The 18,308-nt window shown below is 38.0% G+C and overlaps 1 protein-coding gene across 2 annotated transcripts in view; it reads right to left on the bottom strand.

The window, feature by feature from the left end:
- Nucleotides 1-18,308, bottom strand: part of LOC149197816 (AUGMIN subunit 3-like) — a 332,310-nt gene that overhangs the window by 224,572 nt on the left and 89,430 nt on the right. Inside the window, exon 5 of one of the 2 annotated variants that reach the window (XM_089405979.1) lies at nucleotides 4,935-4,995. In XM_089405979.1, the coding sequence (XP_089262105.1) occupies nucleotides 4,935-4,995 (61 nt within the window). Of the gene's footprint in view, nucleotides 1-4,928; nucleotides 4,996-18,308 lie in introns of both variants that reach the window. The other variant, XM_089405977.1, reaches the window with a different exon arrangement.

The following is an 18,308-nucleotide window of genomic DNA, read 5'->3' as shown; positions in this document are numbered from 1 at the left end:
GCCACATGCCCTCCACGTGAGGATGTACATGGAGGCGGCAACAACAAAGGAGCAAGAATTGGAACTCGAGCACTGCTACTGGATGGTGGGGGTGGCATGGTTGTTGCTTCATCTTCCTCTCTAATAAGTTTTGCTTCCAGTTCCACAAGATGTATAGTGCCATCCTCCAAATTATGGTCCTCTGGGTGGTTGTCCCAAATTTTATATGTTGGATCCTCACAAGCCCAATCACAGTAGTGACTCAACAACCTCAAGTTGTAGTGCACATAAACAAAACTTTCTGCTCGGTTTTCATTAAGTCTGTTTCTTCTCACATTATGTATGAAGTTGTAGGTGCTCCAACACCTCTTTGTAGAAGAAGTATTTACAACCTGTGAGAGAACTTTTTTTCCAATTTTGGCAAAAGTCCCATGCCGCCATATGCTTCCCACCATGTGAGAGCATCAAATTTGTCTCTATCTTCCATTGCATGCAAAGAACCAAACAAACCAGTGCAACCGAAGTATCTGCCTAATTCAAGACACCATTAGCACATTCCTCCCTGTCAGGTACCAACTTGTCTAATGCTTCCATATATCATATAACTACCTCTAGATCCATATGGGGTTTGACCCTAACCCCACCCCCAGGTGCAGGTTGGCCCAACCAAGTTGGAGAGTAGTATTTTGGCGTAAGGATATACGCCAAGCCATGTAGTGGAACATTAAGTTTATTCCACTGTGTACACACACAATTGTGAATCAATGTATACAAGTTGGGATCATTTTTCTGAACAACATCTTTTATTTGCCCTAACATGGTATCCATCTGCTCATACAACTCCCCAATCACTGGTTTATATGTATCTGCAAAATGAATCATGTGATAAATGGGCTTGGTGAATTCCAACACTTGCCTCACACATGCCCAAAACTGACCATCAAGAGTGGTCTCCTCCACCTGTTCAAAACCTTGCATATTAGTTGCATTTGTAGCCCTTTCCTTTAATATCTGCCAGTGTGGACTTGATACCATGCTAGCCAATGACTCTCTTACCTTCAAAAGGCACCTGAAGGTGAGGTAATAGCTAGCAAATCTAGCTTCGCAATCTTCAACAGCTCCAATCTTGAGTGACTACGGAAAAGCCCATCAGTATTGCTATGATTTGTAATAAATTTTATCATTTGTTTGCCTCTCTTGTACAATCACCAATCCATATGTATTGTTGGTTTTTAATCTTAATAATATCATGCATCAAAAGGTTCATTGTGTCAACCAAACACCTAGACCAAAATATATTGGGGTATTTTATCCTCAATAATTGTTCCCGTTGCCTTACAATTAGCAGCATTATCTGTGATGACTTGGATGACATTGTATGGCCCAAAAAGTTCAATTGTTTCAAGTAATGGTTCTGCAATGTTGATGACGATCTTGAACTTCTCTGAGTAATCATATGCTAAAAGGAAGATGGCACCAGTAACAGACACAGCAAGAACACTTATCAATGGCTTACCTTTTACATTTATCCATCCATCAGATACAATGAACAACCCATGCTCAGTCCAAGAATTTGTCATTCTACTCAAAGAATGTGATATTTTTGCTTTTTCATGATCAAGTCCAACGATTCTAGCCTTGTCATACACAGGGCTCTTGTATCCTTTGGGGGCATCATTTATGGCAAAAACCATTTCATGTCAATAAGGTGAGTGAAGAACATTGAATGGTATCCCACATGCATAGAGAAACCGGTAAATCTTTTAATCCACATCATTCCTACACCCTTCATCAAGAAAATCTGATATGGTCCTACGCCTTAAAGAGATGTTTGGTGACCCTGTGCCTCCATATCCACTGCCATAGGAGGATGCTGAAGGAGTTCTTTGTGCATGTGATGGTGAGATTGGTTCAAAGAAACCCTTTGATCTTTTAGGTTTGTATTGGGCTTCCTCCTCTTCCCTTATGTATTTGGCTCTCTCTGCTGCTGACACACCTGTACAAGTTTTGATTCCTATTTGTTTATGTCCATCCCATGGTCTTTTCCCGCAGAGGTGCTTTCTGGCACAAGTGTATGAACCTGTGTAATTATTGTTGCAATGGGGGCAGTGAAATTTAGTGGTTCCACCCCCTTTCCCTACTTCAAGCCTAGTAACATATTTCCACAATGGGGTTAGGTCTTGTTTAGTTTTTTGAGTTGAAACATGTTCACTCTCCTCCAGCTCCTCCTCAACAAGGTACTCCTCTCTGGGGTTTTCATCAAATCCACTATAACCCACTTCTTCATCCCCTTCTTCTTTATGTTCATCACTCCTTTTTCTACTCCCCAACACCATAATAACCAAGAAATGAACCAAGAAGAAGAAAATGCCAAGAAATATAACCATGATGTTTGAAATTTGAAGATTTGAATCTGCAAAAAAATGGAATGGAAAATAGAGAACAAAAATTTATTTATTTAATTGGCAATGAACATAAAAAAATAATTGTTAGATTAGAGTATAGATCCTACCTCTTTGGCCTCCAATCTCCCCATGCAAGCTCTTCCAACTCCTCTCCTTACTCCAAATTCTCTCTTGCTCCCTCCCAGTCTCTTGCTTTCTCTCACTCTCTTGCTCTTAGAAATGAAATGAATAATGAGAGGGAGAGAGTTTATTTATTCCCCCTCTCCCCTCCCCTCCCTCCCTTTTTTCCCTCCCCTCCCCTTCCTTTCTCCACGCCATCGTTGCCTCTCCCACGCCGCGCGAGCGTCGCTCACCGTCGGACGGGAGTGATTTTTCCAACCCGGAAGCGGTTGGGAGCAATCACTCCGCGACCGCTCCTGGGTTGGAAAAATTGCTCCCGAAGCGACAAGAGCGACACTCCCTAAATCGAATTTGCAAAAAACAGGGAGCAGTTTTTTTTGTTAGGGAGCGTGCTCCCAACCCGCTCCGAAGTCTCTCCTGGCCGGAGCGCAGATTGGGATGGGGATCGGGGGGACGCTCCCCCACAACCTTGCTTGCGGCTACCTTCAAGTGCACTCAGACCCTGCAAACAAAAGAAAAGGCCCTCACAAAGTGATAAAACCCTCCTCCAAGGGATGCAGCCTTCTTCTAGGGTTGGAAGGCTTCCTTCCCTGGGCAAACATTGGGCAAGAGTGACTCGAAAGGGCTAGATCTTACACTCAAGGGCCTGGATCAACCTTCCTCTCTTCAAGAGCTTGATTCCTCACCTACAAAACGAAAACATTTAGAGCCCAAATATCCAATATATACAAAATTTGAAATAAAACCCCAATTCTACACAAAAAATTACAAATATTTACACTATTTCCAAAATACAATTTCCTCTTGCTAGCATATTAAATTTCATTATAACATAAGAGAGAGAGAGATTATATTTTTGAAAGATTTTAAAATAAATGATGTATCTAAATGAATCACCGGCCCAAACTCTCCTGCAAAGTACCCTATAAAATGAAACCTCGAAATCCAAACATTGTCGATTCTTCTCCACAGTCTGTGAACGTGGAGGCCAAGGGCTAGCATACCTATAAATCTCTATTCAAACTTAAAAGATGAATTGTTGGTGTTGAGAAATCTAGGGCAAAGGGATGAAGTAATTTTTCTTGAATGCTAGTTGCTTGTGATGCAACTTTGCCTTGTCTTTTATTAACTTCTTTCTTTCACTTTGATTACGCAACTTTGCTTTGCATTTTCTATCATCAAACAGTTATCAAATCATAAATGAGCATGAGTTAAGGAACACAAAATGTAGGCGATCAACCAGGGCCAAAACCTTTCCAACTTCTGAGGAAAACCCAAACAAATTCTTCTTCTTATAGAATCTTCAAGTTATGAATTCCAAGACCAAGACCCTTGATTTACTAACCTCTACAAGACCAAGACCCTTGAATTTCTAACCTCTACAAGACTAAGTCACAAGGATTCCTTGAACAAATTCTTCTTCCTCGAGTCAATGCTAGTCAAATTGCTTGCTTCACCATAGATCTCGGCTTCCCTTCTTATTTCGGCCTATTGACTCAGACCTACAACTCTCGGCCTCTTCAGAAACCCTAGTTGCAGCACGTGTGAGGGATAAACACTAATCTTTTATCCCTTGATTCCCTTCGTTTAGATGGAGTCTCCTTCTTCAGTAATTCAGCTTGTAAGATGACTTGTTTTTCTTCCTTAATTTGGTCTTTTAAGATGACGTCGGCTTCTTTTGCAGTAGATGACACTAGATTTCCTCACACGTGTGAAAGGTATTTGCCCCAAAACAAATCAAAACAATTTTGTCTTCTTATCCACCTTTCTTCGCTTGATGATAGGCTTCTTCTCTTGAGTTTTCCACACTTGATCTCTTGTTTTTGGATGCTTGATCGAGTGTCATCCACTTGCCCCACAGAGTTAACACCTCCCTGTACAAAGTCCTTTCAATCTTAATATCCATTTATATTTTCATCCCACCTATCTAAACAGACTAAATAAGGATCTTATAAAAACTCGTTCACTTACCATGTTTCCAATTTCAACTATGTTACACATAACTATGAAAGTCAAACATTCTCTTGGTAAGAATAAAAAGTCCTTTGTCAATTCAATGATTTAAGAAATGAAGGTCCTGAAAATAAACACCATTAATGAACACGAACAAAAGCAAGATTCAAGTCTTCACAAACAATGAAAAGGTTTACCATTATCATGTTGTTAAAATTGTAATCAGAATCAAAATATAAGTCTAGGACAATGAAAGCACATAAAAATCAAACTTAACTCCAGACAAGAAAGAAACAAAAATAATGTATGTGAACTAACAAGCTTCCATTTCACAAAACACACAACTCAAAGCTACATATATCATACTATATAATCATGAACTCCAAGAATCGCACATTATACCTACATCCCACTATTGACAAACCATCCAGATAGAAGCCATATAATATTCAGTGAGAATGATTTGTTTACCTTCACCTGAATGGTAATGTCCCAATTCCCGGGCTGATGCAGCAATCTTCTCCAGAACAGCATTCATCTAAAAGAAACATATAAAACATAATATTTGAACAGAGGTTGAATGTAAAAGCAAAGATGCAAAAGAAGAGCAATGTAAAGTTCAAATGCTAAATGAATGATGCATTCACTTATCCATTAGTACACTATGAACAGCACATCATGTATGTGAGCATGTTTCAGCAAAATCTAATATTTGGGAAAGAAATGTGCTAACATCTAATAACATGCATTAGTAACGCTCATGACTGAATAACACAATATGTTGTAGTAATATCCCATGTAAAGATTATCATTAACATTGGTCTCACAGGGCCAATGATAAACAAATAGAACTTCTTGATGAAGACTAACACTTGGGATCCTCATCCAACCACTTTTCCTCTAGGAAATAATTTGTACGCTGTAATTGGGTCTAAAACACAAAGTTTACACCCAAAGATGAGATTAGAAACAGAAAGCACCATTAGTTGGCAAATAGATTTTCACGAAATGAAGATATAGATTTCTAAGAAACCTGTCCCTCTATCAACCTTGATCCTAAAATGATCAAGGTTGGAAGTCACATCAACCTTGAAGAGAAACTTAGTAAGATAAAAGATCCGGTCATGGAGTTAAGAGATGTGTTTGCGTGGTCTTACGAAGACCTCAAAGCATACAAGAACTATGTCATTTGGAACACGATCCTTTTAATTGAAGGTTCTAAGCCTTTTAGGAAAAAGCTAAGAAATATAAATCCCAAATTTGCACCTCTAGTTAAGCAAGACTTCGAAAATATGATAAATACAGGAATCATTGCCCCTGCCAAACACACTACTTTGGTTTCCAATCCGGTAGTCACAAGGGAAAAAATTAGTTAAATCCGCATGTGTGTAGACTTTAGGAATCTCAATATGGTCTCTGCCAAGGATAACTATCCTCTGCCCAACATGGAAATGTTGGCGCAATGTATCACAGGATCCAAGATGATCTCTTTCCTCGATGGTTTTTCTAGATACAATCAAGTCTTAGTAAAAGAGGAGAAATGGTCAAAGACAGCATTCATGACTACGTGGGAACATTTGAATACATTAGAATGCCTTTTAGGTTGCAGAATGTGAATACAACATTCCAGAGGGCAATAGACTGAATTCTGAGCCATTATCAAGAGAATAACAGAGGTCTATCACAGTGACCTCACTGCGTTCTTAAAGAACTGCAAGGATCATGTAAGTCATTTGAGTAAGGTCTTTGAGAGATGCAAAAGATATAGGCTCTCTTTGAATCCCAAGAAGAGAGTGTTGAGTGTGACCGAAGAAAAACTCTTGGATCATATAGTGTCAAATGACAGAGGGGCCCAAAGAGAGTTCGCGCTATCCAACAAATTCAGCAGCCAAGGAATGTGAGGGAGCTCCAATCATTCTTCGGTAAGGTCAACTTCATTAGGAGGTTTATCCCCAATATTAGAAAAATTAAGAAACATCTAAACAAGTTGTTAAAGAAGGATGCGACTTGTAGGATGAAACAAGTAGAATTAAGTTTAAGAATATTAACAACACTATCACCCATGTTCCAATCTTGGTAAGTCCTGACTATGTCACATGGTTCGCCAAAACTAAACATTGAGGTTTGGAATTTGGCGAAAATCAAAAAATTTATCAAGGTTCATTGAGGTTCGAGCATGTTTGACTTTATCTTCGTTTATCTTTGCGCTTAGGTTCATTAATAACAAGTGTCAAATTGATGGTTGTAAGGATCGGGGTTAACATTTAAATGACCTCCATTGCGTGCGGCAATGATGACTTTGTTTATCTCTGTGTTCAATTTCAGTAATAACGAATGTCAAATAAATGGGTGTAAGGATCGGGGCAAATGACCTCCATCTCTTGCGACAATGACGACATGCACATTTCATTGCAAAATATCCATACACGAGTTCGCAACAGAAATATGGGTGTCTGGGAAAACATGGATGAATATCCACATCTAATCCTTCGGCTTAAGACTTTATATGACACGTGGCATTGAAAAGTCTGGAATAGAGTTTGGATGACTCGAGTACACGAGAGTTAAACTCCCGATTTGGTAGACTACCATACATTGAAATGTTAAAATGGTGCATTACAAGTCTAAAATGATAGGCAAGGTGTAATTTATACATAAAAATATTACGAACAGGTTAGAAAGTTAACCTATTTTAACTAAAAAAAAATACTATATATAAATATAAATTAACATATTTTAAGTATATATAATTAAAATGATTACTTTTAGAATATTTTAAATTTTATATAATTGAAGGAATTAGGAATATTGTTACAATAAATTTTATTATTATAAAAATTATAAATTAATATAACATATATCTATAGAAAATTACAAATTTATTAATATATATAATCTAGTTATAAATAGATATTAATTATACACGAATATAAAAATTATATTCACTTTTAAGTATCTTTGAATATACATACATATATATATATATATATATATATATCATAAACGAAAATAAAAGATATATATAATTTTAAGTATTTTTTATATATTTTCAAAATTTCAAATATGTATATAAACAAACCTAATGGCAAACCTCATATGAACCTTATTAGAAAATTTGAATTCAAATTGAACTTAATTGTAGCCGAACTCGAATTTGAACCCGAACCATGTGACATTGAGTCTTGATTACAAAATAGAGTTCATCATATTTTCATTCGCTTCGAATGACACTATCGTTGGAGTCCTTCAAAAGAATCATGAAGGATACAAATAGCACATTGCATTCATAAGTAAGATGCTCAAAGATGTCGAGCTTAATTAAGCCATAATGGAGAAGCAAACTTATGCTTTAGTCAAACCATTGAATCATTTTTGTACCTATGTCGGCTACTCGAGGATAGTGGCATGTGTTCGCTACCTTGTAATCAAGAAGATCTTAACACAACAAGATTATCTAGGAACAAGAGGAGAGTGGGTAGCAAAGATTCAAGAGTATGTTCTTGAGACTAAACCCACTAAGGTGATTAAGGGTCAAGGACTTCCCAAACTCATGGCCAATGGAAATAAGGAAGCCCTTGGGCTCAAAGACGAGTTGTGCACCATGATTAGTTGTGCACCATGGTATAAGGATATAATCTATTATCACTGACACTTGAGAAGTCCTTGACACCTTCTTGAAGACAAGTGTAGATCTTTGAGGCTAAAGACCTCTAAATATTGTTCTATCAATCAAGGCCTAGGATGGAGAAGTCTTGATGGGTTAATATCAGGGTGCGTAAATCAATAGGAAAGCCCAAACCTTGACCAAAGAGTTTCATCAAAGATTATACACTGGCCATCACGCAACTAGGACCACCACACATAAGATCCTTAGGGGTGGCGCCCATTGGCCAACTATTTTTACCAATGTTCATAACTTTGTTAGAGAATGTCGACTATACTAATGCTTCATGGGAAAACAAAAGCTAGAAACATTACCTCCGCAATTGGTGGTAGCAGAGGCACCATTCCAACAATGAGGCCTTAACTTCATCGGTGAATTCAAGGAGAACTCAAGTAATGGTCACAAATGGATCTTGACTGCTACTAACTATTTCACTAGGTAGGTGGATGCAATACCCACCAAAAAGGCAACCGACAAGGCCATGGGTGGTTTTCTTGAAAATAAGATTATCACTAATTCCGGTGTCCTGTTGAAGATTACAACAAACAATGCTAACGCATCTGGTCCTGCAAGGGTATCCTATTTTTTTTTTGACAATCACAATATCTTGTCACGCTCTCCAAACTACTATTCCCAAGGAAACATTCTTGTCGAATCTAGTAACAAAAACTTCATGAATGTCATTAAGAAGACTATAAGCAAGAATAAAAGGAAATGGGATACTCATATCAAATATGCTTTGTGGGCCAATAGAATTACTAAATATAATAAACTAGCAGGACCCCATTTGAGCTCGTATATGGGATGGAGGTAGCCTTTCCCATTCATCTAAAACTTTATGTATACTACATTTTACAACATGCTTCCATTGATTTTGATGTTGTGCAAGAAAGGATCTCATAGTTGATTGAGTTGAATGAAAATAAGAGAAAAGCATTCGACCACTTTGTCAAGAGCCAACAAATCACAAAGAATAAATTTGACAAAAAACGCAAACAAGATTTCTAGATCGGCGACTTGGTAATTTAATGCAACAAGAAGGGAAAAAAATTGGTAATCATGGTAAGTTTGAAAGTTTATAGTTATGCCCTTACATTATTGTTGAGATTGCAAGTGAAAACTTCTTCCACATTTGACATCTAGATGGTGAGAGACTTCCACTACCCATCAATGGGAAGGCCCTCAAGCACAACTATATGAGTATTTACTAATAAGTGATACTAGTAACGACGAGTTTTGAGTATGTAACAGGTCTAGGATGTTAGGACTCTATCAGCAAACAAGTACACCTTGGAGCGTTTTTTTATCTGGTTAATTATCCCTTCTTTTTCGGAGGCGGATAATTTTATGGGTTTTTTCACTCACTTTTTACCCCAAAGTAGGAGTGACAGTTTGAAGGTTGAGCCCCTAACATATCTTAGTGTCTAGAGTCGATGTATATTACCATACTAGATCACACAAAAAATTTCATGGAATTTGGTTAGGTCTAGGTAGTTATTTTTTAATTTTTTAGATTTTTCGCACTGCGGAAATTGCTAATAAAATTATACTTGTATTGTAACAAGTAATGTCTAGAGAAGTTGTATGGGATATCAGTAATAAAATTTGCACCTCTCACCATCAAATTTCTACTATGACACACTTTGATGGGTTAAAAATGTGTTTTGAACCCTCAAAACCCACTTTTCCTAAGTTTAGTGGGAAATCTAGCAATTAATTAAGCCAGAAATTAAATAAATGGAGAAAAATATATATATCCACACATGCTAAATGTGGTGGAAATGAAGTGGAAAATTATGGAGGAGTTAAAGTGAAGTCCCAAGGTGATGTGGACTCCTAAATCAAGGAAATGACATGTGCTCAAATAAAATCGAATTTCTGGCATTAAAGGAGAAAGTTGCTTATTTGGAAATTCGAAATTGTGAAGTTAATGCACATTTGGGAGGATTTGGGAGAATATTTGGTGGAGATTTTTGTCGAAAATTGTCCCCACTTGGGTTACCACCCATATAGACTTGTCATTCTATCATAAAATTCGAATTTGGCACATAATGGAAGAAGAAAATGATGTCCACTTGTCAAAATTCAATTTTTACACTTGGCATTGGAACTCCATTCAACAAATTCGAATTTCTCTTTGGGATTGTCACCTCATGCCACTTGTTTAATCACTTCTACATTGGGATTGGCTCCAATGCCATTTGTCATTGTCATTCTTCATTGGGATTTGCTCCCAACTCTCTATATAATAGAGTCATGGGCTCTCATATAGTATCATGCAATAAGCTATCGGGCTTGAGGAAACTCTGTCATTTTGTACTTGCATACTTTCTTAATATAATCAAGACTTTGGGGTTATCTGGCTAGTGTTCTCTTTGTGTTATGAGGTGATGTCCTTTCATACTATTGCTATTGTTTTTAATTTCTTTCGCATGTTGAATTAATATTAGTTTACACTTGCCATCTTGCTTGGATTTATGTGTGCAAGCTATCTTGCACATATTATTGATTTAGAGTAGTATTCTAGGGATAAGTTTGCCAATTCATTTTAGGAGGAATGCTTGGTTTATCTTATTCATTATATTGGTCTAATCTTGTGCAAACTAATACGTGTTCAAGTGTGTAAGAAATATATTTTGTATTGTCTATAGGAATCCATCTAGAAGTGGGAGAAATCTCAATTACATCAACTCACTCCTAGAGTCACAGCGATCTAAGACTCAGCCATTTTTTCGCTCCAAGTTTTCCATCCAACGAAAAGAGCAAAAGGTATATTTCTTAATCTATAGCTACTTGATTATCCATTTAAAATTCAAAATACTTCTTTGGTTCTACTTCATTCAAAGTTATATCTCCTATTCAAGAGTCATTTCTAAACCTAGACAAGTATGGGGGTTCACTTCCATTACTTGAGCTAGTACTTTATAAATTAAATTCTAAGTTTAATTTTGGTTTCTTTTTCTTAATTTCACACTGACAATTGGTATTTTTTTTGTGTTTTGCAGTCGATAGGCTTAAGCATTGGGCAGCAAGGAGCTTGAGGAGAATCTTTGGAAAACTACTCACTCATGCATATGATGGACCCCCTCACGCTGTCTAAAGACTAATTTATAGGGAGGCCATAAGCACTTGGAAGAGAGTTGCAAACTCATATAGGTCATGGACATTTTGAGCCTTGTGAATCTCTTTTGGAGAGTGTTTTCCATCTTCAAGTTTGTTGTTGTTATATTTTTGGGGAGAGTCTATCTTTGTTAGTATCTCATCGTTGTAAATATCTCTCTCGTATTGTGGGCTACCCTCTTAGAGGCATTTTTACCTGCTTTAAGCGCTAATAAAAGATAATAAAAAATTGTTGGAGGGAGCTTGGGATTTTTCCCATGGCATCCCCCTTTCTCATTTAGAGGAGGTATTCTTGTGGGTGGTCTAATCTTGCTTTTAGTTTTTCTTAGCTTTCTAGCTTTTAAATTTCATATTGTGCATGCTTAAAACCAATACATTTCACTCCACATGCAAATTTTTACTAATCTTGTATTTAAATTCCCATATGCATACGCTCTCAAGTTTTTCAAACTATTTCTCTTTGAAGCATTTGCATGAAACATTAGTTTAATTTGGGGAATTAACACAATTTCCACTTCATCTAGGCATTTTAGCATAGGAAGGCCCCAAGCCTCATTAAAAAACTTACCTCCAACTTAAGTTGGTTGAACAGACTTTTAAGGACCTTCTACCTCTATTGACTCCTCATTGTGAGATCCAAACATTTGGGCGAGGATGAGGTCTGGGGACTAGAGTTCAATTGTAACTTTGCCTTAGCACTAATTAATAAAATGAACCAAGAACAACATTCCATCACATTTCCTTTGGTTTAAAGTCTCACATGCAAATCATATTTCAAGAGGCACTTTCGATGCAAACATTGTAATCTCTTTTAATTTTGCAACAAGTTTAATTTTCTTGTACTTGGAAATTGTCTCATCTTTTGGTTTAATTGCATATTGTCATGAATGGTTGATTTCACTTTCAAGTACTATTATTTTAGGTTGCAAACTTAATTGCATGTTGTCATCTTGGTCTAACATTTGAGTTCTTTTGAGCAAGATAGTTTCCGTGCTTTGATTTCTAGACTTATTCATCTTGAAAGCATTTTTAATGTCTTGTGCTAACAATTTATTGTTTCACTTTTTAGAGTTATTTTGGCTTCCCATTCGAAAGCATTTCACTTCATTTTAAGCAAAATACAATTTCATTTCTTAAAGAGAAAATACTTGGAAGGCATTGGTTGTTTATGTATTTCATGCTTATCATATGATGGTTATTGCTCATATCAGTTTTTGGTTATAAATTTTAAATAGATAATCTATTTAACTCTAACAATTCTCCTAGAAACTCACATCCTTTTTAACTTAACTTTTCATTAGGGACCAACCCCCTTAGCTAACCTAGGAGATAACTCAAATGGAGAGAGTCGGGATTAGTTTGACAAACCCTTCTCTGAGTTCCCTGCCACCAACCACACCTTGTGGGTTTGAAGGCTTTTTCTCACTAACTTGTAGGTAGGTGTAGGTGGCAAGGTCAACATGTCCAAATAAAGCTCGAGTAGCCTATATATAGTGATCTGCCCATCAAAGGAGACCACATCTCCTAGAGCAAAAGTCGACATGTCTTTCTAGAGATATCTTTAGGCCGACTTGAAGGAGGTGCTTGAGCTTGGTCTTGGAGGGTTTCTTAATGAATCATTTACATATGTAACATACCCAATAAGGGTCTTCCATACATGGCATTGACTCAATAGACTTTTATGACATGATGACTAATCCTAAAGGCTCATAATCAGAGCCTTAATTAAAAATAAAATTCCTCAATCATGAAACCCATGATTCAAGCATTACAAAAATAATTTATTTTTTTTCTTTACATCAATTACATAAAATCATAATTACACTTTTCAACACTTAAACCATTCCATATCCATGCCTTTAAAACAACAATGTTCATCTAGCCAAGGATACCTTGTCCTTCAAAATTACAAGCTATGAAAAAGCAATGCATTAAACAACCATAAAGCATTGAAACATGAGAGTCATGATCAGACATTAATCCTTGATAAATTGAGTTGGGCAACTGAGATTGGAACTTCAACTTTCCACCCAACATTAGACACACTGCAGCCAAGTCTTTCTTGCAGTAGTCACTCCCGAGCCAAATTTCAAAGCTTGAGGATGAGTGCTTAAGGAATCAATCAAATCTGCCAGCAGAAAAAGAGACTCCAGAGGACCATCCACCTCCACCCACCAGCTACTTCATGCAATCAATATCTCACGAGGATCCAAATGTCCACCACCTCCACCCTTCAAATCAACAAGGGAATCCAAAGGCTAATACCTCTGCCCTCAATTTAACAAAGGAATCCAGAGGCTATGCCCCCACCCTCAAATCAGCAAGGGAATCAAAAGGGTGTGTCTCCACCCTCAAATCAGCAAGGAAATCCAAAGGTTGTGCCTCCATCCTCAAATCAACAAGGGAATCTATATGTTGGGCCTCCACCCTCAAATCAGCAAGGGAATCCAAAGGTAGTGCCTCCACCCTCAACACAGCAAGGGAGCTCATTGTGAAACCAAGAAAACAAACAGGGGGGGCTAAAGAATTTCTCCCACCAAAAATCCAAAGAGTAGGCCTCCACCCAAGTTGTCAAGGGAATCCAGAGAAAACCATCTCCACCCTCTAGGCTTACAAGGAATCCAGTGACTAATGTACTCATCTGAGAGTTATTCTTCCACCTCCCAATGCCCAATCGAAGGAAGGCTCTTCTCCCTACGTTTTGATAACAACACAAAGCCTGCTGCCTCTCTTCCTTCCTACACTATCATTTCTTCTTGCTCTACCACGTGGTCCTCACTTCTCTTGCTCTCTGTGTAACAAAATTGTCCCCCCCCCTCGATACGTGAGAGTGCTCTCTGTGTGTATGCCCTTTGTTCTACCATGTGTGCCATATGATCGTGCTCCTCTACATTACTTCGTTGCAAACGTTTGTTGGTTGCATGGGTAGACAATGTTGTTGCTCTTTCCCATTGAGAAATCAGTGTTAGTACGATTAGGGTTAGATTTCTCTTTCTTGATAATTACTTGCGAGTTATGTTGGCTTCTTTTACTTATTTGATATATTATCTTTCATCAAGCAATTACCAAACTATGCGTGCATGAAGATCACAAAAACACAAGACACAAGATGTAGGCACTCTGCCAAGGAAAAACCCCTATCTAGGGGAAAACCCAGTCAGAATCTCTTCTTTCAATAGTTTTTCCTTGAGACTCTTCTACCTAGACAAAGACCTCCTCCACACCAAGCCACACTCTCCTTCTTCGATCCAACTTTCGACCTAGCAACAGTAGCACTTCAACCTTAACAACTTCGACTTGGCAGCTTTGGGCATTAGTAGCAGCTTCAACTATGACTAGGAGACTTCAATCTCCTAAAGCAACCCACACAAGAGAGAGAGAGAGAGGCACCAAAATTTCGATTTTCTTCTTTTCTTCCACCTTGACGAAACTCGCACTCCTTTTGGACCCTTCCTTCAACTTCGCACTTCCTTCCAGCTTCCACAGATCGAACTATGCTTGAGAGAGTGAGATGCTCAAATGAAGTTGAATTGCCTTGTATATATAGCCTTCCAATGAGGTCGAACTATCTTCCTTGAGGCCGACTTGATCTTCACGAGGCCAACTTGGTGTGGAGGTTACATAATTTATTTTTTACTCAAAAATAATTCTTTTTGCATCATTTGAAAGCCCAAGAAGGGTCTCATAAAATATACAATGCCTCTATTCACTCTTTAGCAATCCTAGGAGTCCACAATGGGGACTTTGACTAATAAAATGATGACCCGAGCATGAAACCCATGTTTTAATAAGTCATTGTAACAATAATAAAAATTCTTTTGACAAATACATTTTATGAAAACCGAAACTAGTTACATTTTTCAACACTCCCTCTTAACTAGGGAGGTATTCATACGGAATATCTCAAACTATATGAACTTGAAGAGTTTAGGCATCGCAATGCCATGGACTAGATTCCTGATCGGGGAACTCTGTCCAAAGTCTCTCAACAGTTTAGGCACCGCAATTCCACGGACTAGATTCTTGACTAGGGAAATCTATCCAAGTGGGACTAAGATGGACTAAAGCTTTTAGCGTTTCTAGGTACCATCAGGCTTACTTGCTAACCATCAACCCAAGGACCTAGGTGTGTATCCGAAGTCAGAGCTCCATGACCAGCGCCACCCTCCCTACTTCGAGAACTAGACATCAGCACATAGTGTCGACCATATGTCCTCCCAAGCAAAGTGTCTCACACACAAGGCCTCAACAAATCTCTTCCAAACTTTTATCATCATCAACCAAATCAACAATCACCTAAACCAAACATGCTTCTAAGATACTCAAACTTATTATTAAATACAGAATTTGTTAGTATATCAACTACCTGATCCTTTGTCAAGACATACTATAGCTTCACAATACCATCCTGCACCAGGTTCCTAATATAGTGGAACTTATTATTCATATGCTTCGTCCTAGCATGAAACACGAGATCTTCAGACATCTTGATATAACTTTGATTATCACAATTAATCACAGCAGGATCTAGAGGATTCTCGAACAAATCTGTCAAAAGCTTCCTCAACCATACAGCCTCCTTTCCTACTTCACATGCAGCCACGTACTCTGCTTTAGCACTACTCAAAGCAATAGGGTCTTGTTGGTAAAGTTGTCATTGATGTCAATATGAGTACAAACCCTAAGTGCAAAACCCTAACCCTAGCATTTCTTGTTGAGGATGAAAACCCTAGATACATGGAAAAGCTCTTGTTGGCACCAACCCTAAAGCTATTTGATGAAACCCTAGGTCTATGCCCTTGCATGGCTCATTCATATGATGAAACCCTAATCATGCTCAAGTTAACCTAAAAGTCCTAGAATGAATAATAATGCCCTAATCCTAATGAGTTAAAATCCCATGTGATGAAGCCCTAACCGTAACCCTAGATGTATGAATATACGAAAGAAACCCTTGTCCTTGTATGCAATCCCAATGCATGAAGATCACATGCACTACAATGTCAAAATAGTGAAAATTTTCTAATCCACTTGATGCTCTAATTCCATAAAAGAAATTCTTTATAGGGTGTTATGAAAAAATATGCATATGATGAAAGAAAAATTAAATTTCCATAATTATAGGTCATATATTGAAGGGAATACTATATCAGCTTAAAGAGGAGCTCATAAGCTTTCCAACAAGTTCTCACTTGCCTCCCAATTCCTTACCGTTGAAGAGAAATTAGCATATGTCAAAAATTGTCAAACTGTCCAAGCTAACTTGAGTAGGTTCATAACCCTTGGCAAAGAGATTTAAATATGGAAAAACCACCATAAATATAAACCTAAATTTTTCCATTCAAGCTCAAATTTTTCAGTGGAGATAGACAAGAGGTAAAGAAGCAGCCGCAACTTAGAAAAGCAAGGAAGACAAGTTTGTGGAATTGTTCTAGGGTTATATAGTCTCCCACAAGTTCGAGCTAGGAGCAGAGAAGTTGTCATAGTTGTCGTGGTCGAAGTTGTCGTAATTGTCGTGGTCGAAGTTGTCGTGGTCGAAGTTGTCATGGTCGAAATTGTCGTAGTTGTCGTGGTGGAAGTTGTCGTAGTTGTCGTGGTCAAATTTGTTGTAGTTGTCGTGGTTGAAGTTGTTGTGGTCGTAGTTGTCGTGGTTGAAGTTGTCGTGGTCGCAGTTGTCGTGGTTGAAGATGTCATGGTCAAGGTTGTCGTGATCGAAGTTGTCGTGGTCGTAGTTGTCGTGGTTGAAGTTGTCATGGTAGAAGTTGTTGTGGTCGAAGTGTTGATTTATTGGGATTGGACAAATAGAGCTTGTTGAAGTCTTCTCTTGAGAACATAATATGGCAGAGTTGGAGAACATTTGAAGAAATTATGAGCAGTCTTTGAAGGAGTATCCTTAGGAATTCCTTGAAGCATAAATTGAAGGCTTGTTGGGCACTATTGAGGCTTGTTGAAGGGACATTGAAGACCTGGGATTGTGTTGAGATTGAAAGGCTATTTTGAAGGTTTAGTCAAAGCATTGTTGAAGACCCCTTGAAGTCAAAATTAAGAAGCTTGTTGAGGATATTGTGAAGACATATTAGGAAAGAATTATTGAAGACTTAAGTCAATCTTGAAGGCACCCTTGGAGATCATAATGCACTGATGGGAGTCCTCATAATGTGACCTTGAAGAAAATTGTTTGGGTGACATGAAGAGTTGTGGAGACACTTTTTGAGAACCATAAAGTTGTCATTGATGAAAGAAGGGTTATTGAAGATTGATTGAGAGCATTACTAGGGTTTGTTGTAGAATACATTGGAAGCCTTGAAGAACTGAAAATCTGAATCAGTGGGTTGCAGCCCTAGAGGATTGGAGTCCTCGAGAAGACCAAGTTGGAGCTTGAACCAGCAGAGAGGGTTAGAGCCCTAAAGGATAGGAGTCCTCAAGAAGATCAGGTTGGAGTCTATACCAATGAGAGGCTTGGAGCCCCAGAGATTGGTGCCTCATAGAAACAAGGTTGGAGCCTTGTGGAAGATAGGGTTGGAGCCTCGTGAAGCCAAGTCAGTGCTTGGCAAAGTAGAGGTTGGAGCATAGTGGATTGGAGATCAGTGTCTTCATCTAGGGTTGGAGCCGTAACTATTACTGTACTCAATTTATTGTAAAGAAGAGGATTGGAGTCCCCATTGCTTCTAATTAATAAAATAAGATATTCTATATTGTTCATTTTGTGTTCTGTCTATAAGTGATCGAAACTGGTAAAGTAACAATTGTAAAAGAAATATTGATTCACCCCCCTCATTATTTCCAACAAATCCTGCTTTCTACTCATCCATGAGATCATGGCAGATCCAAAACTAAAGCATCCTCTAGTAGTGGTTCTTCCATCGATCTCACTGCCACCCCAATCTGAATCTGTGAAGCCAATCAACTTGACTTCCTTGTTATTGTACTATAGGCAGTGATGTATCGTACCACGAAGATATCTCAATATATGCTTGGCAGCTATCTAGCGATCATGACGAGGCTCCAACTAAAACTGACTGAAGATGTTCACAGCGAAACATATATCCGGCCTAGTATTTACCAAA

This window comes from Pinus tabuliformis, chromosome 2_2 (genome assembly GCF_031772625.1).
Source record: "Pinus tabuliformis cultivar Carrire ecotype Pingquan chromosome 2_2, CPIR1, whole genome shotgun sequence".
NCBI lineage: Eukaryota > Viridiplantae > Streptophyta > Pinopsida > Pinales > Pinaceae > Pinus > Pinus tabuliformis.
Note: the sequence above shows the minus strand (reverse complement) of the source record. Positions and strands in the feature narration are given on the sequence as shown.